General features: G+C 48.7%; 9 protein-coding genes across 9 annotated transcripts; 6 read left to right on the top strand and 3 right to left on the bottom strand.

The window, feature by feature from the left end:
• Positions 1 to 504: 504 nt before the first annotated feature.
• BJ212DRAFT_1259528 (uncharacterized protein) lies at positions 505 to 1,530 on the top strand (the record flags this gene model as incomplete). Its single annotated transcript, XM_041330034.1, has 2 exons — positions 505 to 895; positions 950 to 1,530. Coding segments are annotated over 2 exons (972 nt in total), but the record flags the coding sequence as incomplete, so codon positions are not given.
• A 2,390-nt stretch (positions 1,531 to 3,920) lies between these two features.
• BJ212DRAFT_1258783 (uncharacterized protein) lies at positions 3,921 to 4,447 on the top strand (the record flags this gene model as incomplete). The annotated part of the gene is made up of 3 exons (XM_041329968.1): positions 3,921 to 4,011; positions 4,072 to 4,240; positions 4,300 to 4,447. 3 exons carry the CDS (start codon positions 3,921 to 3,923, stop codon positions 4,445 to 4,447), a joined length of 408 nt encoding a protein of 135 aa, XP_041198851.1.
• Positions 4,448 to 5,010: 563 nt separating this feature from the next.
• BJ212DRAFT_1252115 (uncharacterized protein) lies at positions 5,011 to 5,478 on the top strand (the record flags this gene model as incomplete). Its single annotated transcript, XM_041329723.1, has 3 exons — positions 5,011 to 5,210; positions 5,262 to 5,319; positions 5,371 to 5,478. Coding segments are annotated over 3 exons (366 nt in total), but the record flags the coding sequence as incomplete, so codon positions are not given.
• A 273-nt stretch (positions 5,479 to 5,751) lies between these two features.
• BJ212DRAFT_1443689 (Rhodanese-like domain-containing protein) lies at positions 5,752 to 6,972 on the bottom strand (the record flags this gene model as incomplete). Its single annotated transcript, XM_041337868.1, has 6 exons — positions 5,752 to 5,808; positions 5,858 to 6,164; positions 6,224 to 6,311; positions 6,370 to 6,566; positions 6,623 to 6,659; positions 6,726 to 6,972. The coding sequence occupies 6 exons, from the start codon at positions 6,970 to 6,972 to the stop codon at positions 5,752 to 5,754; spliced, it is 933 nt and encodes a 310-aa protein (XP_041198849.1).
• Positions 6,973 to 7,189: 217 nt separating this feature from the next.
• On the top strand, positions 7,190 to 8,786 carry BJ212DRAFT_1443688 (ATPase V1 complex subunit C; the record flags this gene model as incomplete). Its single annotated transcript, XM_041337867.1, has 9 exons — positions 7,190 to 7,321; positions 7,380 to 7,631; positions 7,689 to 7,780; positions 7,832 to 7,930; positions 7,987 to 8,055; positions 8,106 to 8,198; positions 8,249 to 8,342; positions 8,397 to 8,534; positions 8,598 to 8,786. 9 exons carry the CDS (start codon positions 7,190 to 7,192, stop codon positions 8,784 to 8,786), a joined length of 1,158 nt encoding a protein of 385 aa, XP_041198848.1.
• Positions 8,787 to 9,164: 378 nt separating this feature from the next.
• Positions 9,165 to 12,583, bottom strand: BJ212DRAFT_1443687 (cytoplasmic protein; the record flags this gene model as incomplete). Its single annotated transcript, XM_041337866.1, has 10 exons — positions 9,165 to 9,542; positions 9,590 to 9,804; positions 9,835 to 10,252; positions 10,299 to 10,499; positions 10,603 to 11,061; positions 11,110 to 11,334; positions 11,388 to 11,597; positions 11,645 to 11,917; positions 11,977 to 12,270; positions 12,368 to 12,583. 10 exons carry the CDS (start codon positions 12,581 to 12,583, stop codon positions 9,165 to 9,167), a joined length of 2,889 nt encoding a protein of 962 aa, XP_041198847.1.
• Positions 12,584 to 12,880: 297 nt separating this feature from the next.
• BJ212DRAFT_1259206 (uncharacterized protein) lies at positions 12,881 to 14,283 on the bottom strand (the record flags this gene model as incomplete). Its single annotated transcript, XM_041330001.1, has 3 exons — positions 12,881 to 13,015; positions 13,069 to 14,163; positions 14,215 to 14,283. 3 exons carry the CDS (start codon positions 14,281 to 14,283, stop codon positions 12,881 to 12,883), a joined length of 1,299 nt encoding a protein of 432 aa, XP_041198846.1.
• Positions 14,284 to 16,259: 1,976 nt separating this feature from the next.
• Positions 16,260 to 18,108, top strand: BJ212DRAFT_1294999 (uncharacterized protein; the record flags this gene model as incomplete). The annotated part of the gene is made up of 4 exons (XM_041332276.1): positions 16,260 to 16,287; positions 16,348 to 17,063; positions 17,086 to 17,598; positions 17,644 to 18,108. The coding sequence occupies 4 exons, from the start codon at positions 16,260 to 16,262 to the stop codon at positions 18,106 to 18,108; spliced, it is 1,722 nt and encodes a 573-aa protein (XP_041198845.1).
• Positions 18,109 to 19,490: 1,382 nt separating this feature from the next.
• Positions 19,491 to 24,072, top strand: BJ212DRAFT_1443684 (uncharacterized protein; the record flags this gene model as incomplete). Its single annotated transcript, XM_041337865.1, has 13 exons — positions 19,491 to 20,066; positions 20,241 to 20,421; positions 20,471 to 20,628; positions 20,681 to 20,780; positions 20,835 to 21,046; positions 21,108 to 21,182; positions 21,235 to 21,414; positions 21,471 to 21,875; positions 21,928 to 22,056; positions 22,120 to 22,343; positions 22,450 to 22,847; positions 22,880 to 23,209; positions 23,414 to 24,072. The coding sequence occupies 13 exons, from the start codon at positions 19,491 to 19,493 to the stop codon at positions 24,070 to 24,072; spliced, it is 3,627 nt and encodes a 1,208-aa protein (XP_041198844.1).
• Positions 24,073 to 24,241: the final 169 nt, after the last annotated feature.

The raw sequence follows: 24,241 nt of genomic DNA, 5'->3' as shown, positions 1-24,241 counted from the left end.
TTATAGATAGACCAAACACGTGTACTCCTGAAGTGGCGTGCGGCACCAGCAGCAGCAGCGCTTGGGATCGATCATTTAAATTGCTTCTACGGTCTGAGCTCTAGCTCTAGTCGTTAACCATGGAACCCAACCCATCCATTAGCATATCGACAATACGAACTTTGCACGCTCCCCAAAGTATCGGAGAATATCCTAGTACAATCTCAGCCGTCGTCACCAAGGTCAAGCGCCCTGGCGACTTCCCCAAACAGCCCTTCTGAGTCGGTATCCTCATTACCTTCTGTCAGCTCTTCATTCTTCTTCTCTTCCGCAGCTGCCAGTCCACCGCACTCGCAGCCTCAGTCTAATCACTATGCACGGGATTCTAGTACACAGGGGCTTATCATACCGTCTCTGACCCTACCAGCTCCGTTGCGTCGTCCCACTCCTTTTGGAAAGACCCTTGGAGATTTAAGGTTGATAGTTGTAGGGAATGGTGCTGATGACCGTGAGCTGGTATCCCATATACTCTTGGACGACAACGAGGATGTTGTGGACATCAGTGGATGGGAGGATTTCGAACATGGTTCGATTCTAAGAGCATCCACAGACTGGATCGAGCATCGGGATGCCCACGGACTCGAGAAATTTGAGCCTGCGAAGAATGTCGAAATCATATCCCTCGCACGACACGAGTTCGATGATAATGTACGTCATAATATGCATGGTGAATTGATTCAAGTTAACCTCTCCTCCCAGTCAACGAAATCTTCCATATTACCAGTCATTCAGTCGCCATTTCACTCAGTATCTGAATTAATTGATCCCCGATGCCAGGCATCCGCCGCTCTGGCTAACTTAATTGCATCACCGTGGTCACCATTGCACACCGCACTCATTATCCTATCCAACTCAGGTAAATATTAGTTCCATGCATTATAGCTGCTACTTCTGACTTTGCATTACACAGGCCCATCCACTTCGGAGGACGGCCCCATCGACTTACTTACTCCACATATACCTGTCATACTCATGCGGCATGGCCCAGATCATACGCATTTCCCTTCGCGCCCCCACATGTCTTCATTTAGGCCACGTTCAGCAGCTGCTCTTCGGAATGGCCTTTTCCGCTCACCAGAGACGCTTTCCTCACTACGTTATGAAGCGGCAGAGCGCTTCCTTCGCTGGCGTGAAGTCGAGTGCGCTGTAGAAGGAATCAACGCCTCCCATCGAGAAACTATTTCCTTGTCCTCCAATGAACCTTTATGGAACAAGGCGAAATGGGAAGCAGAATGGGAATCTCGATTGTCCCAGGATGTTGCTATTTCTTGCGAGCGCGAAGACCCTGTAAGGGTTCCAGCGCAGCAGTGCTTTGATCCACTACACTTATCATCACTAGTTTCGTTCTCTTTGTGCCTCCTTGATCCTGCGACGAGATTGCTCAGTAGGAGCGTTTCTACGTTTGTCGATAAGTTGGCAGACAACCAAGTCAGGATAGCAATGGTGGGCAGTTTGTGTTTGGGAATTGGGATCGGGATGATGATACGATGAGGGACGGCATTTCAGAAGGCAGTTTGTCATGAGGAGCGTGCGTTCGCTTGATTCTCGTATACATATTTGCGTTAATTCTGTAATATCCGTTTCATTTCACTATTACTTACTTACTGCGCATCTATTAGTGGTAGTCGGAGTGCACGATCCAGAGACAATTCAGCGCGCGATTCAGAGGGGTTCAGCGATTCAGTGCGCGATCAGGAGACAACTCAAATTTCGAACCGCGTGAAAATTGCTAGGCAGTGAGGTATTCGATAACAGACCTGTGTTTAAGGGTAGTATTCATTCTAGACCGCAAGATTAGATTTGCGCACATATTCATGGTTGTGTATTCTCCTGCAATAGTCAGAACTCCAATGAACGGAACACGTTGCGACACGCATCAAAGTACTAACTCAAGGACGTAAGCGACCACCCACGTGTCATCCCGCCGACTTTGCTTGACATCAATAAAGGGTCTGTCCTGTCTTCATGCGGTGACAGTGATCATGGTTGCGGCACGGGCGCGACGCTGAAATCGATGATGTAAAGCTGGAGCCTATTTATGTTACGGCGAATGTAACCAAACATGAGTGGATACACTTGATGTGGGAAATCTACAACGATCAGGTTGATCAGGCAGAGACGTCATGACCGCACCAACTGCTGCAAGTAGACATTGATTGGGGCATGAATCAGCTGGAGGGCTGTTGCAGGTGGCGTATCTGTGGTGCTTATTCACCGACTGGAAAAAAATCGTCCGGATGGGCCTCGGCAAAAAATAGGGTTACTTTGTGTGCCTCGGGTATTGCGGATGTGCCAATACGATGGGCCGCATGATTGGCGAACTGAAGCATGGCGGATTACCGATATGCCAAGTTTAATCAGGGTGGCATGCCGCCGTATTTTCCACACGTGAAAAAGTGTAGATCGTTAAACTGCTGCAGAGCCATGAGCAAAACCAAATGGTGTAGCAATTTCCCGTTTCCGGGAGCCGCGGCAAAGAGCTCAGTACCGTAAAGCCGTTGTAGATCATAAACACAGATGTCCTGTATATGCAGAGTTTCCCAGACAAGCGATAGATCTTGGAGGTGCCATTGATTAGTGCCATCGGGATCATGGTCGATATCACACATATGAGCACTAACCACCAAGATTGTACGTTCAGGAACTGTCGTCGGCCTATGGTACCGAATGACTGCACCATTCCCTCGAATTAACCGCGCAAAATTTGGGGTCCGCTTACAGGGAAGCGCGTAGGTTAGACAAACGTGGTGGTTGAGCACCTTCCAGCGCGTGAGAATACCTCAGCAAAAAATGCATAACGTAGAACGAGGACATCTTGCCCGTCGCCGCGTTTATGGCGCAGCGTGTCGGCCCTGATAGGTTTTATCGAGCAAAACGTCAAACAGCACGAAATTGCCGCGCCCTGATCGTCTTCCACTCTCGGTGTGCCTTATGTACAAGTCGGTTCAACACTAGGTAGGGGGAATAGATAAGGCAGATATGGCCGAGCAACCGTCTGTTTTAAAACCACGAGGTCCTGTCGGTAAAATTCCGAGTCAAGGAGGTAAGTAAGTCCCGCAGTACGTCCTGCAGCGGCACCGCGGTACTTAAAACTCTCGGTCATTTGCAGCTCCCACTACCTTCCGAACCTAACAGACATAAACAACGTCGGCGAGCTGTTGCTCACTGCTATATGGCTTGGCCTGAGACTTATGATTGGGATTCTCAGACTCTATCAGACTTCACAAGGCCTTTCATCCGATCAAACTCCGCGGTTCGATTCTACTATCTGCACAAGTGCGCCCAGTACTCTTCTCTGACAAAACCAGTGTCAAGCGACTCAACTCTCCTTTTAAGGGAGTATATCATGGATCACCTTATCGTCCCTCACTCATTCCCGGCAGAATGCGAATTATTTTCCATATCGAAGCAATCTAGAAGTAATTCCTGCTTCATGTATGAGAATCACATGCCCGAGCACTGCCCGAGAAGTCATCTTCTGGCTTGCGCAACCCTGCGGCATGGCTCGGATATTCAGAGGGGACCCGTCCTCGGTTACGGATTCAAATTCGAATGACGGCTCATGCACAGACATGCGATAGTGTCATCATAAACCGTCATAGGGCGGGACATATTTGAAGAATGCTCCCTAGAGACGGGCCGTTAGGTGCAGTGAAGCAGTTTTGATTTCGTAAGTCAAATGATATATGCCTATACGAGCCTGTCTCGGCCTCATTTGATCTTATCTTGCTTAGTGGGCGCAGCCGCGCAGTCGCGTCGCTGCCTACCGAGTGGCAGTGCCGAGTAAAGTCTTACTTATATTGCTGTATCGAAGCGAACAGCATCTTCCTCATGTTAGCGCATCTGTTAGAGGTATCAGGTTAACCTTCTGCGCCGCAGCCATGAAGTGGCTTCGTCGAAAGAACGAGCAATCTTGGGAGGTTGTAGGTTGCGAGTGTATCGATCCTGTGCCAATGATCGATGATGACGATGGTGCGTTGGTCTGGTCCTGGGCCTGTGAATCATTTCCTATCAAGCCATTCCCCATCCCAGAACTTGATATCCTGCGTGTCAAAGATACGGCCACGTGTGGGACATACATCTTCGACCTCGGGAAGCGTTCACCCCAAGGCTCCGATTATTGCAGAGCAGTGCTTTTCGCCAGGCAACAGTTGCTCCAAGAGATTGTGAAGAACGGTTACAACATTTTAGTTTTGGAAAGGTGAGTAAATCGAATGTATGCTGCAATAAGAAGTTTCCTGATGATGCACACATTGACAGCTGGACGCTAATTCTTTATCGCAAGGGGAAGTCGCATCGTATAGAGGTGCAATATGCGGGGCGACCGGCACACGTGTCAGGTAAAGCGCCACCATTTCGCCCTCCACCGTTCATGGCCGTCTTGGAGTCGCAGCATCTTTTCTCGTAATTTGTTGACCACAATTGTATCTGAAGCCGAGAGTCCAGGCCATCATAACCCATCGTGTATTTTATTTCTGCCTCATGCTGTCCTACCACACACATCCCAATTCGTATATCCTTGCTCTACACGCCTGTCGGTCGTAAGGAACATGACGCACCATATCCAGAAATGAACGTCTTCGCAAGATGTGACGATCCCAAGGACTAAGGGGTATCAACGATTCATCGTGTAAAGTTACCTCAAGGAATTTGCAAATGTCAGCTCTTAATTCTGGTGGCCCCTCGTGGTAGGGTTCTTGCCATCAATAGGACACCTCGGAAAGCGGAAAGGCCCTAATCGGCCATAATTCAGTGCACGTATATAATCCAGCAGTTTCACATAATGGCGCCGTAATTATCACTATTCTAAAAGCTCCTCTGCTACCTCTCCTACTCATGACCTTCAAGGACATCTTTTCCCCAACTATTATGGTCCAAGTCTGCAACCGCGCCTTCACCAACTTCTGTCATAATCATCTTGGTATACAGATACATCAAGTCAACAAAAGTCATATGCTGGAGACCGAACGCGTCGAGAGCTCGTCTGGGCCGGCGCGTACACACGCATGTTTAGCAGATTTGAAACCAACAGTTGTTGGTCCTAGAGTGCAACACAAGGACGAGTTCACCTGCAAAGGGGGTGTCGACGCCGGAAGACTTGTCAATCTAGCTCGCAAGGGCTTGTATTCGACGGCAAAGGAGATGGGCGGGAATGTTCTCCTCGAGGAAAGGTCAGCATATCCTGCATCTTGGTCTTATTCGCTGCTAACCCATGTCATTAGATGGGACTGCGAGATCCGGCATCCTAGATACCAGCGCCGCGACCAATTCAAAGTCACAGTGAGTGACCCGTTCCGTGTTCATTAGTACCGAGATCGAACCCTCCCATAGATTCATTACTCGGCCACGGTAGCCCGATCATGCAGGCCTGATGCACAGAAACCTGTTGAAATTGAAGCAGCTAAAGGTATAAGGGGATTAATGACCGTTATAGATCGTCATCCGGAATTTTGAGAAAAAAAATGTTGTTAATCCACGGACAGCGTGGGTAATCATTGAGTATTGTATTTTTAGCCGTGGAGGATTCGGCAGATCACTGTATATCTTAGGTCCACATTAATAGCAGGGAAACATGGAAGTAGGAAATGGTTATGTAGCACCACATTAGTAGCTCATGTATATGACGCACCAACATAATGACAGATGGTTGATTTCAATGCGAACAGATTTCAAGGTCTTCGATATTTGTGACAAGGATTAAAAAGGGAAGATTCAGTTTTCCGCCTTCTCAATCTTGCTAGATTCCCGACTCGCATATCCGGTCCAAGACTAGCAAACATTAATAGCCCGCAAAAATCTCGCGCAGATCATAGCTCACCTCATCATACAATGCCACATTTGGAACATCCAATAACTTCAGTCCTAACCAGAGGACTCCCGCAGTCATACCACTTCCACAAGATGTGATAATTGGTCGTTTTCCTTGTATAACGGCTTCCGCGTGATCGCCTACGTGACTCACCAATGCATTCCGTAAATCCGGAAGGGATAGGAAAGTGGTGTATTGTACGGAAGAATTAGGGATGGTACGAGTCTGCAGGAATGCAGTGAATGGCAAGGAGAACGAATGAGGAATGTGACCGGATGATAAGCCTGGCCGCGGTTCTGGGTCTGTGCCTAGGAATCTACAAGCGCAAGGAACCGTAAAGCTTTGTCCGCAAAGCTCGCTATTAGTTTTGCTCACCGACCACGGGAACGAGCGTCAATGACAAGCTCGACGGCTGGCTCCGAGTGAAGATCCGTAAATGAGTTTGTCACCATTTGATCGTAGGCTGTGAGAGGCCGCGAGCTTGGACGACATTGGAGGATAGCGAACATGAAGTCACTCACACCGTACCATTCCCTTATCGAAGACAGGAGTGGGATAAACGGATTTACTAGCACAAGCCGGCGCGTTAGCCTCAATTGGAAAACCCTCTGCCTCCCAACGTGGCAGACCTCCGTCGAGGATACTCGATTTCTCGTGGCCAAACGCTCTAAACATGAAGAGTGCACGTGGTGATGAAAATACTCCATGCGTATCATATCTGCGCAATGATATAGTTCAACAATACGCTCTGATGGGAGAAGTGTGAAACCGTACAAAATTACATGAGAAGTGGGCTCGATTCCGAAGGCCTCTGTTATGAAAAAAAAAGAGGATTAGGAAATGTGATTGCAGTCTGCAAGTCACTAATTGATCATACCGCAAGCATCGGCAAAGTGACGTTCACTCGGAATCATATGTTTGAGGCCAAGTTCATGGGGAGAGGACACTTCATCAAGGTCTAAAAACTGCGCACCAGGGATGCGCTTCTCCTGGAACTCCTCGTTGGCCTTCCGCGGGGAATTAGGCATGAACCAGCTAGAGTCCAGGATCGATACATGTTTGGTATCAGTAGAAGGCAGCAACTGCTGCAGCTGCGATGGTGATAACAACAATGGCGTCGACATCGATCTTGAAAAAGCCCTCTTGACCGTCAAGGAAGTTATCGAAAAGCGTTTCCCAGCTGCATTCACGCCATTCCGACTCAGCAAGGCCAGCAACATGGCAGTTGAATTTTAAAGAATAATTTTTTTGGATTTCCATTGATTTCACCATCTAAGTCCATATTGGGCGGTACAGCGTTCGGTACAGTGAACATCGTCACTGAATCCACCAAAGTACGACATGCCATCCGACCAAAGCACTTGGTTGATCGCAGTACCGCAGGATGGTGACTCAGAGGGTCTCCTACCAGAAATCACAAGCAAGCTCCCTCAACTCACGGGAGTAGCAGAGCTTGGCATTCCCTCATTCAAGGTCCTTCATTTCGTACTCATCGGGCATGGACCAAGCCATCTCATGAATCGTCGTGTAGACAGGGACATTAGACTCCCTGATCGCCCTGTCAGAGGAGCTGCCAAAACAGGACGCGTTCTTTACAGCGACTGTCGCAAAGATTGTAGACACCCTCCGCAACTTGTTGAATAACGACCCGACCAAGCTTGTCCAACATGTCCTTGTAAATGAAGGCAGCGTCGATGACTACGTACTTCGGGGCTGGAAATGGAATGATAGTCGATATGGGGTGCAACGGAGTCTGCGGGAAATGGTCGATGTCCTGAACAAGGTACCAGTGTTTGCCGTGCATCACTCCTGTAGGGGAGGGTACTCATTTCCGTCCAAGGAAATGGCGTCCATAGACAATGTGATGAAGGCCAAACTAAACAACTACAATATCGTAAAAGGCTCCCTCCTCCAGATGCAGCGCAAGAAGACGTAAGCACGAACTCAATGCATAGCACAGCACTAATCACTCCTCGAACACAGCGGAAATCTCTCCGTACGATCCCTTGTAGGCATAGTATCCAACGAAGACATCATCCAGGACTCCGAGTACCTAGAAACATGCCTAGTTGCCGTACCAAAGTAGGTGACTCCTACATAAACGCATGCCGACTCGAGCCATTCAATATCCACCCCAGAATCCTCGTAAAGGAATGGAACTTGAAGTACGAGCGACTGACTAACATGGTCGTTCCCCGTTCGTCATCGTATGTACCATCCATACCTCTACGCAAAGGCTCACATACCCGCCTAAAAGACCCATAGCATCAGACAGCGAATACACCCTCTTCGGCGTAGTCATCTTCAAACGCGTACACGACCAGTTCCTCCAGAAATGTCGTGAAAACAAGTAAGTCCGTCTACTCACCGTACCCAGAACATCTAATAACACCCCACCAGGTTCATCTTCCGCGACTTTACCTACTCAGAAGAACAAATAGCCAAAGAAGGAGAAGAACTCGAGTTAGCAGACACAACAGAGAAAGAACTCTGGGTAAGGCCCATCATCACCAACGCAAAAAAACCCTCATTCTCACCGCCACCACAGACAGAACTTCTAAGACTATCTCGGACCAATTTCTCCGAGTCTTTCCAGATCCTCGTGCATTTGAAGATCCTTCGGCTATTCGTCGAGAGCGTGCTTCGGTACGGTCTACCCGCGAATTACGTTGGCCTTGCTATCAGGGTGCGTTGCGTTGCTTAATTTTGCTCTTCATCGCATCCGAAATCGCTTCCCTTTCGCTTACAGCCCGAGCCAAAGTCTACCAAGAAGACCTTATCAGTACTCACGAACCATCTCAGCTACCTCAGCCCCCGCTCCTCGGGCCGTGCCCAGAAAAAAAACGCAGCTGACGAGTTCGCAGGAGAGTACCAGTCTTTAATGGAACAAGAATTCTTTGATTTTGTCTTGTACGAGGTACCATGGATCGTGCTCTAAGGATCAAGTTAAATAGTTCTATTAGTGGAAGGATAACAATATGACCAGCCCACTACTGTAGAAATATCATTCGATGTAATGTACAAAAGAATTGGGAGTGAGCGAGCAGGTTGAACCACGTATAGGACACAGAGCAGCGGAACCGATAAACAACTAGATCGAGCACTAGCGTTGGTTGTAGACAAGGAAGAAGAAAACATCAATGTGGGTTCGGATGCGTGATATGAGTGCGAGATGTGAAGGGAACGTAGAGAAGATCTCCTGGTACATTTTGAATAGATCCTGTGCTGGATAGTCCCTAGGCAGAGCAGACTGAGACTGATCGCGTGCGAGCGAGAGAAGAACAAAAAAAGAAAAAAGATACAGATGCAGCAGCAGTTACAACCCGAGGTTCGACATCACCCTCGAAACCTCATCAACAACATCAGCATCGCTCCTCATCGCAGCTCGTTGCGACGACGAGCCAATGACAGCTGATGATCGCGGACCATACACACTCGGAAACGACGGCGCCGTAGCACTCGTCGGGCTCGAATCGCCACCCGCTGTCGACGTTGTAGGCGACTCAGGCTGCGGCAGCCTATTACTCGCCTCTGTGATACGAGAGAGCGAATACGTGAGATCAAGCGACTGCGCCCGGTTCTGCAACGATCGGGGCTTGCTGATCTGTTCCTTAATTTTTGACTCGAGTAGCGAGTCTGACCCGCGTTTGAGCGCGTCTTCAGTATTTCGTGGTCGTGTAGCCATCCCCGTGCCCTGGGTCTGTGTCATTAAGGGTTTGGAATCGGAGATAGGGGACTTACGATCGGGGGTAGCGGTGTCCAACAATCGAGGCCCGTTCCTGGCGGACCATATGCTGATTGAGAGTCCTCATGCTCCTCCAGATCGTATATGTATGCAGGAGCATTGAACAATGCTTTTACGTCTGGCGATGAATTTGCCATCCTCAACCTCCGATCGCCCAAAATTTCCGAACGGGTAAGTTCAACCGATTCTATAAAATCAAAACCGTCAGCACCTAAATAAAATCAAAACAACGACCAAAAACACTCGCCATGCCTCCTCGCAGTCGACAACACCTTACTATCAAAGTGCGGGAACGCCTCCGCGAACGAATCACCCCGTTTATGTGTATGTGCCGTGGGCGATGGGTACACATGGACATTATGATTCAGCAAGAACTGCTCCAACAGCTCCCTTGCCGCGAGCAGGAAATCGGAATTGCTCCTCTGGCAATGGAACTTGAACGAGTACTCGCCCACGTCTCCGACCGCGACTGCACTGCCGGACGACGCAGAGGCGCCATTGGTGGGGCTCGACGTAGGTGCTTTGACGTTCGGGGTGATGATCACTTGGAACTCGCGCTTGATGCGCTCCACAAAGGTTATGAAGTCGGCGGATGCACAAACTTTAGGAAGATCGGCGCTGGGCGGGACCGCCATGTCTGCTTCGAAGGGAACGTGTTCCTGCTCTGACGTCAGAACCAAACTCGGCATAGCAAAGAACACATACCAGCAACATCGCAGCAGCGATCTGCACCTGACTCTCGGGGCCAAAAATCGTCACAACATCTGAAGCGGTCTCCTTGTCAGGGAACCGTACGCGCGAGTTAGTCTTGGTCTCGATATCGTGTATGAATATAGCCTTCTCGCCAAGCAGCGCGCGGTGGTATCGCCGGGGAATTGACAGTGTCTCGTTCACATAGTCCTTGTCCTGCGCCTCGTCAGCACCCACCTCCCAGATGCCAAGAATGAAGGGATGGAAATAGATAAAGGGAAAGAGGGGACAAACGGGTGATGGGTAAAGCCGGACGCACCTTTGGATTCACAATCTCCATCACCGACTGCTTCAGGTTCTCCAGATTAATTGCATTCTTCGAGGGCGTCCTAGCCACGACATTATCCTCATTGTCATTGTACCCTCCCAGAGCCGCAAACTCCTCTGCGTTGCTAAACTTGACATACACCCCATACTTTTTCATGATCCGCTGGATATTTCGGCCGCCAATCCCGATGATGCGCTTGTGGTACGCTTCGGGTACATGGAAGGATATCTCCGCCGGAAGCTCTTCTTGCAAGAGAGTGAGACCAGTGAGCACGGAAGCGTCGTTGCCAGAAACATCAATAAGGAAGTTATGATCGTTGAATGTCTCAAATTTGATCTTGACATTCGTCGTCTGCATGATCTTGTTGATCTTGCCGTTCTTCTTCCCTGAGATGAATTCTCGGTGCTCGTTGGCTAGCTCGACTTGGAAGCGAATCTCGTGGTGGAAAGCCTGGATGGAGTCAGTGCATGCTCGACTTAGTGAGGGAATAAGGCACACCTTGACGATATCCAATTCCAAAATCATATTCACCGCAGCGCGTACCTCATACTCTAGGCCATGCATCTCGAAGCACATGCTCTTGAACACGACTTCCGCACCAGTCGTGAGTGAGATTTGCTTCAGGAGCGTGGTTACTTGCGAAGAGTTGAGGGTTGTAGGGGGGAGGAGGACGTTAAACTGGATAGGTAGGAGCCAGAACGAGGCGACGTAGTATTGGCAGGCCTAGAGTCCGAAATGTACTGAATAATATGAAATGTGAAGAGAAGAGGACGTACGAGTTGCATTATAGACCGAATTGTACGCTGCACATTCACACGGTGGTCTCCGAAGACGGTGATGAGGCTGGCGGAACTGCCTATAGGAGGGAATTGGACAAAAGTAGCATTGTCGCTCATGATAGACTTGAGGTCTTCTGCTCGGTCGAGGACCATCCAGTCGAGTTTGCGAGGGACGATGACGGTGTCGCGCGAGATGACAGATTTCCTCTGAGGAAACGTTATAAAAACTCACAAGGGTTGGCTGACAGACGGACCTTGTTCACGGATAACTGATACAACATGTCCCTCGCTCTCTGTACTCCAAAGAACTCTCCGGTGATCCATATGATATTTTGACCTTGGCGCACTCCGGGTGTAGGTGTCGTATTTGGAATGATATCAGGGCCCACCAATGCCTGCAAGGGGGAGGGGAAGTAAATATTTGTGGCAGTCTCCTCCTGGATGCTCTGGAGGACGTGTCTCTTCCTCCCTGCGACGATCGCATGGAGCTTCTGGTCGATCTCGCACATTTCGGAATGAAGACCGCTCTAAGGGCATTAATGCGTCAGGCCAAGATGAAAATGAGAAGGAAAGGGGTATAACGGACGAGTTCGTCTAACATGACCAATAAACGGACCCTTGCTAATTCCGTAGCATCGCCCTGACCTGTGATGACGAGTTCGCATACACGTTCTGTTTCGAGACCGCTCCAACCTGCGCTATTTACGCCGTCTGGGGGAGTTCGACTGCTTAAGGCAAGAGGGGAGTTTACTACTGCGATGTGAGCGAGAGTAGCGCCTGCGATGTCGTCTAGTTTACGACGGACGTCTGGTTTGAGGGTTGGTTTTGAGGAAGGAGCGTCTAGGATATCAGCGCGAGCGACTTTGATTGCTGTGCGATGCTGTGCGGTGGATGAGATAATGATTGAAGAGAGAAAAGAGAGGTAGACGGACCTGAACTGGACAGTCCTTGAGTAGCATACCACGGGCAGCCATGACCTGCTGGTATGGACCGGAGATATAAAAGTTGCAACCGCGGTGAGTGTGATCTGGAGGTAGATAAGAAATGTGTACGTTGTGGATGGACATTGCGTGTATGGCGAGTTTGTCGACATCTTCTGGAGGTACTGGGTCTGGTGGAAGAGGATTTGGGAAATCTGGGTGAATATGGCGTGTGCGACGTGGATGAGTGAAGGAAGTTGAGTAAATGTCCATTGTTGTAGGATAAGAGAGAGAGAGGAGTAAGAGGGGTATGTTATGTTTCTGAAATTTAATAGGAGGGGGGTATCCCGACGCACGAAAAAGAATTACCAAGCTGGAACTTAAAAAAATTGTGATTTAAACTGGTATCACGCTGTGCGTCGAGAGAAGAGAAGAGAAAAGGAAAGTAAGAAGAGCAAGTCAAGGTGAACGACGACGACGACGACGACGTTGACGACGTTGAAAATGCAGTGCTGGGTTTCAATTTTATAAAATTACAAAGAGTGACTGCACAGACCAGACCAGACCAGACTAGACTAGACTATCATCAAACAACTTTTCAAAACAATTCATTCCTATAGTATTGAAGTGCTTGTATGGCTCTGAGGCTGGTAGCTTCTCTCCGCATAAATAACAAAAGTGTTGTTGACACTTTATGCAAGTCATCTGTGTATCTGGGGTAATAAAGGGGGATTCACAGAAGAACGTCGAACACTCACATGATTACACCCCACACTCTTCTCCACTTGAACCCCGCATCCAGGACAACTCATACTACACCTCGAAATCCACTCACGAGTCAATCGATCCTCTTCATACTTCAAAACAAGTCTCTCAACATTCCTTCTACCCCACCTTCTCTCAATCTCAACCCGTCTAGCGTCCCCCTCTGCCAATTCCACATACTCCATCACAAACGACTCTGTCACTTGCAACGGACACTCGTTGATCGGTCCATGCCACGTTCGTCTACAAAACGCACAAAACGCAAACTCGCACCTCGGACACGTGCGTAACCTCCCCCACCCGCTCTCTTCGTCCTCTTCCGGACTCGGCACAGGCGTCTGGCACAGCGCTACAGGACAATGCACCATCCCAGGATCCCGTTCTAACGCCCTCTTGGCTCTAAGCCACTTCCACCTCCTCACCTCTTCCTCGTCAACCACCCTCGCTATGTCTTCCTCGCCAGCCTCGTGTCCCGCTTTCACGCACACAGGATCAGGACACACGACTCGTCCGATATCCCCCTCTCTTATACATGACCCCCAGAAATCTGACAGGCACGAACGGCAGAATATATGGGTACATGCAAGTCGAACGCAATGTCTTCCTTTGCGTGCAGACAAACATATCGCACAGGGAAACGACGTTTCAGCAAATGCAGAATCTTGGGCATGGGCATTATAGGATTCGAGCAGCGGAAGGAGTATCAAAGGGGAGGGGTTAATTATCGTGATGTTCCGGGGTTCCAAGAACTCTGCTCCGCTGATGAATGCTACCCAGGCATAGAGAACCCCTTGTGAATCATGAGTCCACATCCCAGCGAGCTGCTTATGCAGGTCACTACTGGGATACCATCCATGTGTGCACGTCAGCGACGTAATACGGGGTGGTGCGCGTAACGGGTACTCTGGCGGAAGAATCAACGCAAGTAAGAAAGGCGGGAGCGCAGTGAGCGGGCTCGTGTGAGAGTGATTTTGAGGTGATAATATGGTTACACTTCGTGCGGGCGAGAGTTCCACCGGGATCTCTAGCTTGATCGCACGTCCGAACGGTCCAGTATCGTTGGATATGCATACGTCTGGGTAGATCGACTGTTCGTTCAGCAATTAGCTTTTAATCCCGTACTTTAACTCGGAACAAACCTTTAGCACTTCCCACTCCTCCTCCTGCATCATAGCACATTCTTCATTGGCAATACTCTTCGAAGACATTAAAGTGGGAGAAAAAAGGACGTTCAAGTAAACTTTCCACGGGGTGCAGTGATAAGTCCGAGTCTGATACTCCGAGTCACGTGCATCCGCCGTTTCTCGCCTGCCTATGACTCTAAGCAGTTCCGTCTCTTACGTCGAACTAAGGTTCCAGGTCCGGGTCAACGTTAAGTCCAATCATCGCTTGCATCATGATCCGTGACCACATTCCCATCCTACTTCAGGCGCTCGACCCCTCGTCACGTTGCAGCTCCACAAAGTTGAATCTTCTCCCGGACTCTACATCCCAGTCCAAGGTAATTTGGAACTCTGTATCCATCATTTGTTCCGCATTGTGGATATATTCCCCGTCCAACATCAAGCAAAGGTTGACGCGGACCTTACAAAATACCGCTATGATACACTAATCTGAAGACTGTCACTGTATTCGTACTGTTCCTGCGAGATACGGGAAATGAGTGGGAGAGGGAAATAGACAGTGAAAGGTAGGAGGCAGGTTACGCTATGCTACACTGATTTGAACACTGTAACTGTATCATAGTTACAGTTCTGCACAGCCAGTCTGAGGCCCAGGCTCGTAAAGCGCGGCGGCGGCGTCTTAACAAGTTTCTGTTGCTGCGGTATATAAATATATTCCGTTGCAGCATTTAGCCTTCGTGCTGAATTTGATTCATGGACTTGTACAGTCACAGCCTACTCGGGAAACGCCGACTGGATTGTTTGCCCTGGCACCATCACAGTTGCTCGTACGTGCCTGTTGCGATAACACACGCACATGCCGGCAGGGGATATATTAACAGCGAATTTTTGTTTCTCTCATTGCTGTGTTCTGATACAATTTTTCAGCGGAATGACATACACAGAACGGCAGGGGAACTTGAATGCTCGTGATCAGTACCCATTTTCCGTCTGTCTCATGGCTGAGTTCAGCCTTATGATCTTCCAATGGAACGGCTGCACGATGATTCGTATGTGCGGCAATATATAGTCTATTGAAGACTGCCTTGTCGTTCCTCGTTCTGCAAATTTCCAACCGGTCATCAAAAGTTTTCAACTGATCCGCGAGGTGTCGCCTATTTTGGTCACTATCATCCAATGATGCATGTCCGCTGTCAACCATATGACGCTTACAACATCTTCAAGAGTGTTTTGTACAAGGTTGTCGATAAGACCAAATCCGTCTGTCAACGCGCATGAACTGGTCACTACCCTATCTGCGATATGCGTTCGAACTTTTGAAGCACTTGGTCACAATCGACAGACCGACGTGCCCACTGCTACGACTTGTGGATCTCCATGATGGAACGTTGGAAAACAAGAGAATTCGGAGGTAATTATATACCTTGCTGATTAGCGAAGGGGCGTCTAAAACTTGAATTGAACATCGCTTCACAATCGTCATAGATGCTGATTTGGCAGAAGAGATGCACACGATGACATAACACTGGGAATAATGCAAATGATTCAGGCAACATTCACGACTGAACTAGCATGTTGATTTTTTCGTGAGCATGTCTACGCATATCCTATACAGGCGAACCTTGAAGACGCGGTCTGCGTTCATAGGTTATTCTAATATTGAGACCTGGAGTTGGTCCTTGGGTAAGTAGTGTTGAGGTGGCTATCTCCGACGGTTATGCATTCACTGGCAGGCTCGGGTATGCATATCTGAGCGCTAGCCAATGCCATTTATCTTGTCTTCATGCCTATCCACGTCACCTTCTTTGATAGATGCGCACAGGAATCTATTGCAGATAGCCATGACGATATGGACCTTATCATTTGAGGTCGCGGTGACTTTGCGCACATATAAAACACGCACAATGTCTTGACTCTTAACAGTGCCATTCGTTCCTTTCTACAGCAGTCTTGTAAGACATTTTCTATGAAATATCGGCGCTACTAATGGCTGTGGTGCTATTTCTAGTACACCAAGGATACTCGTACGCGTCACATCTACCTTGAGTAGCTGAAAAAGAATGCGTTTACACACAGGCTCTCAGGCATGTAAGTGCAATTAATCGCACATAGCTTTCTGCTTTCTGACCCATTCCCTCTGCCAACTAGTAACTCTCTTACTATTGGTGCACTCCGTCGACAAAGTTGTTGGACTGGACTTGGCTCAGTGTTTCACCGACATCACGACGAATGCAAATATTACCAATAATTTAGTTGGTCTGCTTGATGGCAACGGTTATCCCGTGTTGAATATTGCAGACGCGACAGCGATCAGCTACTCGCTGTGCACCTCTGTCTGTGGGAATACGCAGGATTTCCAGTGGCCTGCACTTTCGCAAGATTTCAGTTCGTGGCTACTGCCATATCTCGCATTGATTTCGCAGCTCCCCTTTGGGGCACAGTACAGGTCCGATGATGTCATGTCTGCTATCTTGACCGTCGGGTCACCAGTACTCGCTGGTTACTCTCTATTCGTCACCCTCCTCAATTCTCGCTGGATCAATCGCCGATTTCGTCAATCGGTGGCCTATCCCAATTCACATTTCGCACTTTCTATCGTCAGCAGCCTTCAGCAAGTCCCGCTAGATCTGCATACCGATAAACTCACCTCTCTTGTTGTCCTTCCGGAAAACGACTGCTGGTGGAAATATTTATCTCAGTTGACGGACCTCCCTCATAAGTGGTCAGCTGCGTCCGCGACCTCCATCGCCTGGGTCATTATTGCCTATATCCTGTCTATAGCCAATTCACCGTCAAATGCTTTCACAAGCACTCAGGCCGACGGTGGAGCCACTAGTTCAATGTGGCTATGGTTGGTTCCAATAGTAGCTGGATGGCTGGTACTAGTCCCCGAAATGCGATTTCAATCGCTTACAAGCAGCTTATGCTCGTGCCGACCAATATGCGCGTACAGGAATGGCAGATGTTCCTGCTGGAACCTCCACCCAAAGAGCTCTCACCATAACTGCTCGGGATGATGAAGTGATGTCTCCAGACGAACTCCTCACTCCTCCGGTGTTTAATTACTCGCGTTCGCTGGCATGGGCAAACACAGCAGAAACAATGTTCCAGGTGTTCAAAGCGGCATCAGAGAAGGCTCAAAAACATCTTCCCGTCAATATAACCGACGGGGATGGTGTGTGGGCCAGCGAGCCCAGCGATTTAACATCCTCTATCCACCCCGACAATCGAAGTGGGACCCCTGATCAAATCAGGGCATATTGTGCGATACCTACGCAGCGCAGCCACTGGGTGCCTGGAGTGTTCACAAGAATGGCTTTCGCGTCATGTGTTGCGCTTGCGTTACAATGGGGAACAATCGGAGGAGCGATTATAATAGAGTGGTTCACTCCTACGACAGTGCGTTTCTTGTGGTATATGTGATATCGTGTTGGCTAACTTCAGGCAGGGCATGGGGTGTCGATCTCTGAGTTACTTCATTTATGGAGGCGTATCGACTATCATTTGGATGATGCTCCTGAGCTCCAGTATTCTCGCGCACTATTCTGCAGCTTATTCCAATCGAAAAACGATCCGCCTCCACGAGAACCGCTATCTGCACGTGTTTCCCTGGTACTCTCGCACTGCCTACGAAAGATGGGCAAACTGCTGGCCATTGCAAACTCTGGCTGGGTGATCACGACGTGTATTCTCCAGTATTCCGACGTTTACGATACGTGCTTCTGCAATTCTAGTATGATCAGTAGGGGGGCTGCTGCATACATCACGATCATCGAAACCTCAGCCCAAGCTGCACTAGCCAAGAATGCCTGGATCGGTGCCCTCTTCCTAGTGTTTATCTCAGCGTCAGCTTTCGTCTCCACTGTGGGTCTTTTGGTGGATACTATTCCGGCAGAACCATCGTTGTAATTCATCTCAAGATGCTGTCTGACAGCCCCCGTGGGATGTACTTTTGACTTACTTGTTCTGATTTACGTATAACTCCTGACCACACTCGTTAGTTTATTCTTTCTACGGTATATATGTACTTGGTTTCATTCCGTCGATGTTTATGTCATATGTTCTAGTACCTTACCCCCGCTCCTTATCTCTTACTGATTTTTTGTCTCCCCACTGTACATAGTTTATGGACAGCCCTTAGGAGTTCTTGTTTTTTGGACCCTCCAATATCTCAAACTGTCTATTTCAAACTGAACGCATTCTTCCACCGGTTAGTTGAACAGATAAGCTGTTTAGGTAGGGTTAATTAATATACCAGGAATTATCTTCAAGTTATATCAGGATGATCACCGACAGTTCACCTGACAAAGCCATCATGATATATCACAGGTTCTGATAGTGACAACTTTTCACCGCATAAATAACAAAAATGTTTACATTTTATGTGAGTCACATCTGGCATGTGGGGTAATAATATCTGGGATTCACAGAAGTCATTACTCACATGATTCAACACCCCACACCCTTATTCAGCTTGGCTTTAATCAATTTAATTCCTTGAGTTGAGTGTTGAAACATTGGGCAGTGAGCGCTGAGTCATCATGAGGACCTGAGCTTATGTCACAGATCGTAGATGGCCTTTGAGATAAAATACTCGTATTCTCCACTCGAGCCCCGCATCCAGGACAAACATATATGCACTCAAACATGCCACCAGAGGATCACATACCTTTCATTGGACATTCCACTCTAGGTTCTGTGCATAGTTGCTCCTATTTACTTTCTTGTCCACTCGAAGGGGTCTGCAATGGTTTTGCACATCAATGTTGCCAAGCTTGCAGGGGAGAAAAATCCCTTATTCGACATGTCAAGAGATTAGCCGGATTTTCATTATTGATGGAATGATACTAGGTGGCGCATGCTTTCTCGTTGGGAAGGCTGGGTATAGGACCGGTTTTCCTCTATGCGAGTGCATGCTTTTAGACTGGCTAGCTGTGTAGTCCTACTCATGGCATCGCTAAGACATGCAGTAGAAACCTTTGTATGACAACTTATAATATAAGCGCCTTTGTAATGGCATTCGCGAACACATTATGGTAAGAAAAATAAGTATTCTATGTATGGACGAACCAAAAAAATACGGAGGACAGTCTGTAGTAATGATTTGACAAGTAAATATTCATTCCTCGTTTTTGATGCATCCTCGTCACCCAGGTACCCACTAGAGCATGTTGTAGGTATTACGAGAATTTGATTCATTGTGTCATGTGACCGTCGCGTAATGCTTAGAATAAACTGTCACTCATTCGCGTTCTGGTCGTTCATTTCTTCCTCTTCCTCCCGTCCTCGTAATGAGTTCGTCCGATTACGGATTTGACGATGAACTTGACTCAGCTGTTCTGAACGAACTGGACATCATCGAGGCCGCTCATCGTTCTCCACTTCGAAACCCTCCTAAGCCACCCCCGCCTGCACCCAAGGCACCTGAACCTCTGGACGAAGGGGATTCGTTTTTCGATCTTTCTCTTGAGATAGACGACACGGAGCTTCAGCGCTTAGACACGTTCATTGATGCGGTATATAAGGGAAATGCACACCCAGTGGCAGGCCCAAGCAATCATGCGCGTCCTCCTTCCTCCAAAAATACTGTGCAACGAACCCTGTTTGGAGATGTTGCGCAACCGACGTCTTCTAGTAGGCAAAGTCCCACTAAACGCTCCTCGCTTCAGCGAACAAAGTCGAGTCCCCGCAAACCTTTCGGCCAACAAGCACCTCAGACGAAGCAGTGGGACCATACTGTGTTTGCAAAGTCAGGCTGGAAAAAGCCAAAGGCTGTCAAGGGCAAGGGAAGAGATGATGGAGATGACGACGAAGAGAACGTCGAGTTTGAGCAGTTCCCTGCTCCATTCGTGTCAGGTATGTCTAAGGTTTTTTGGTTTGTTACAACTTATGAAACAGTGCTGATACGTGTCTCTAGTTGGGTAAGCGTGTTCCTTGAACATTATCGTACAATTCTTACACTGCACAAAATACATCTTAATTTCCCCAGACTTGTGTGTATTATGCCACGGCACGCACCCTATTTACTGACGCTCCTACAGCTACCTCCTATGAAACTCAAGGTCGACATGCTCGAAGCTAAACATTGGATCTATCCCCTGAACCAACCAAAGCGTGACTATCAGTTCAACATCGTTAGACACTGCTTATTTGACAACACCCTCGTTGCATTACCCACCGGATTGGGAAAAACTTTCATTGCAGGCGTCGTAATGCTTAACTGTGAATCCCTCACGGCTCTTCTTGTCAAACAAAATCTAATTTCTTCCAGTCTATCGCTGGTTTCCGAAGGGAAAAGTTGTGTTCGTTGCCCCAACAAAACCTCTCGTCGCGCAACAAATTGACGCGTGCCACCGCACGTGTGGCATTCCTGGTTGTGACGCAGTCGAGCTTACCGGAAACAACCCTCGAGCATATAGGTATAGGATGGTCTGTATTTGTTTTACGTGATCGACGTTTAAGCTGACTCGGATTTTTGTAGTGGGAGGAGAAACGTATATTTTACATGACACCGCAGACTCTCATCAATGATCTGACTACGGAAAACTGCGATGCGCGGGATATCGTCCTTATGGTCATTGGTCCGTTACCTGCAGTTAATTATGTTCATTTGGTTTACTGAGGGAAGCGTGCAGACGAGGCGCACAAGGGAACAGGAGACTATGCCTACGCACAGGTCATTCGTTTCTTAATGGCCAAGAATCCCCATCATCGCGTGCTGGCATTAACAGCAACGCCCGGAAGTACACCTGAAGCTATCCAGAGCATCGTTGATTCACTGCACATTAGTCGTATTGAAATTCGTGATGAAAATAGTATTGACCTCCGCGAGTATATGCACAAGAAGGTTAGGGTCAAACGCAAGTTTCGAGTCACTGCTGACATGAGGATCGACATCTGGTATCTAGGAAATTAAACAGCACATCATCAGGATGACCGACGATGTTCTGAAAGCTCAGGAACTTTTGAAGGAAGTAATGATAGTCAGTTATCCTTCCTTTTGGTCACTCTTATTGGATGATGACGTATGGGTAGACCATCCTTAAACCACTCTCTAGCAAAGGGGTTATAGAAGTGGTGGATCCAGTCAAGATGCACCCTTATCGTGCCCAGGCTACCATGCAACGCATTGGTTCCCAACGGAACAGTCCTCATAAATGGGCATTTTCCTCGCTGTCCAAGCTCGGCGCATTAGCGCGTGCTATGGGGTACCTGGTGAGACTCCTTGCGACGTACATATGTCTTGCCTAACAAGTCGTGTGCACGGCTAGATGGAAGCCAGCGTTGGCATGTGTCACAACTGCCTGCTGGAAATTTCCACTGAAAAGGAGGACGATTCAGGGAAGAAGAAGGGTTCCACAACGAGTGGCTTGCGCAAGGACAAGAATTTTATGGCTCTTCTAAGTGAGCTCGAGGTGCAGAAAGTCCGTCCAGGCGGGTACGGCATGCACCCGAAGATGGAGACGCTAAAGATGCTGCTGTTGCAGCACTTTGGGGCACGGATGGGTGAGGGGGAGGAGACGAGAGCTATGGTGTTTGTGACATACCGAGAGTGTGTGGATGAGATCGTACATATCCTTAATGAGGAGAGTCCCCTCTTGAAGGTGACGAGGTTCATTGGGCAGGGCACAGATAAACAAGGCCGGAAGGGGTTTGCGCAGAAGGAGCAGCTTGAGGTGGGTCTAGTGCTCCGTCCCTGGGTGTATGCTTATAAGATCGTCGAAATAGGTCATCAAGAAGTTCAAGGCTGGTGAATTCAATGTGCTTGTCTCCACTTCTATTGGCGAAGAGGGTCTCGACATCGGGGAAGTTGACATGATTGTATGTTATGACGCACAAAAGACGCCAATCCGCATGGTGTGTACCACCTAACTCGTCCCTTTTACATGTGTATAACTACTCTTCTGTCGTAATGTGCAGCTTCAACGCGTCGGGCGCACGGGCCGTAAACGGGACGGCTATGTCCACGTCCTCCTCTCCGAGATCCGCGAGGAGTTAAATTGGGACAAAGCGAAGGACACATACGGCGAGTTGCAGAAATGTATCGTCCGCGGCGATCAGCTTGAACTTTATGGCGACATCCCACGACTCCTCCCTGAGCATGCGAAGCCCCAAGTACTCGAGAAGAGAATGGAGATTGAAGAGTACGTACGCCAAGAACATGCTTCGCGAAAGAAGAGTACAGTTGTCAACGACGAGGATTCGTCTCCGAAGGGCAAGAAACGCAAGCGAAACTGACGGTCTTGCTAGGAATATACCTCAAGGCGCAAGCACGGGCTTTGTCAGTGTTAAAGACCTGCTTATCAAGGGCGCAGACACGAAGAAGAGGAAGATGGCAAAGACGAAAGGATTTGATCCCACAGCTGCAGAGGATGACTCGACAGATATGGAATTGGAGGCTAATCTCATGGATATGCGCCGTACTGCCTCGACGCCTGCTGGTGTCAGTACACAGAAGGACAAGCTGCGCAAGGCACGTACGATGGATCCATCCAAGAAACGACAGCCGGCAACGTCACGCAGGAAGGGGAAGGAGAAGGAAAAAGAACCATTGACGACTAGCCAATTTTCGCGAAAAGGTGATGACGATGATGATGATGTCGAAATCGAGCAGGGAATGTCACTAGCTGCTTGCAAGGCCATCGCTCGTAAAACCCTTCCCCTCCAAAAAAGCGGCCAGCTTTGCCCAGATATCGCTCGTCTTCACCCGATGAGGCTCCGATTTTAGTTCGAGATCGTTCGAATGGTTGCGAAAAACCATCTACAATCCAAAGTCTTTCCTGTCGTCTTACCGAAGACGACGCGCTACTTTTAAGCTCCTCAGAGGCGGATAATCCTTCAGCGCCAAGCATGTTATCTTCGTCGCCAATGTTTTGCGATGCGGATGACGTGATAGAGATATCGTCCTCCCCGCCGCCCCAAACTGACCCTGAGCAAGCTGCAGAATCTTCATCAATGTCGTGTAGTCCCAGAAACTCTCCGACCGATATGTGCCACAAACGGAATGGGAGTAGCCGAGAACGATCCCCAGATCGCTCACCATCACTGCTCTCATCTTCAGGACGGGGTGACGGGTAATACACAAAGCATAGGCGTGGCTACTAGGATCAGATGATGAGCCTGACATCCAAATTCTGTCGTCTCCGCCCATGGCACCACTGCAGGAGCGCAGTCCTCGCGCAGATAGCCTATTTAACTGATGAAAGCGTTATAGACGGAAGGGGTCTCTTGCCTGGGGCACATCTAATGCCACCACCTCTCTACCAGTGCCGAGGTATCATTCAGTCACCCACACACTCTTCTGATCACGACATTCCCGACGCCTCATTCGCTGTGCGACCTGCTGGACGGTTTTTCAAGCCGCGTATAGCAGCCGCAGAGCTTAACTCACCGGCATTGGACATGCCACCTCTTTCCCAACGACGTCTAAAACGAAAGGATACAGATGTCATTTCTTGGGGATCAAGTCCGCCCCCTAAGCGTAGCAAGCAAAAGCTGTTTGTATCTATGCGACATAACCCGTGGCTGGACGGAGAAGCGGCCCACTCTGGTGACGAAGCAAGTGAGGGATCGTCGCACTCGGAAGATGATGTCGAAAGTGATTCCGATCGCCAATTCATCAAGGACATTGCAAACACTCAGGTCTCTCCTTCTTACGATCAGTCACTTGCTTATCGACGGGGTTTGCTCACACAAGCCCTGCCGGGAGGTCCCGTGTTTGCCACCAGACCGGTGAGGAGGGAAGTATATGCTCGAGGTGAGAGCGCAAAACGCCGCGCTGGTGTGTCAAGTTCTCCCGTACGTGAGGACGATTTGCCAGACGAGTATGCCATCGGCAGCTTTGTCATAGATGATGATGAGGACATCATCTGATTGAAGGATGTCATCTGGAATATCTCTTGTCGGTTGTGCAGTCGAGACAAGGTATGGTCTTGTATGATCCTCAAAGCTTTGGTGTCTCGTGCACTGACTCAGAGTATATAGGTGAAGAACTAGCGAATTGTAATATCTTTCTTTCTTTGACATTAATACACTACATCGG

This window comes from Suillus subaureus, assembly GCF_016647635.1.
Source record: "Suillus subaureus strain MN1 chromosome Unknown BJ212scaffold_2, whole genome shotgun sequence".
NCBI lineage: Eukaryota > Fungi > Basidiomycota > Agaricomycetes > Boletales > Suillaceae > Suillus > Suillus subaureus.
Note: the sequence above shows the minus strand (reverse complement) of the source record. Positions and strands in the feature narration are given on the sequence as shown.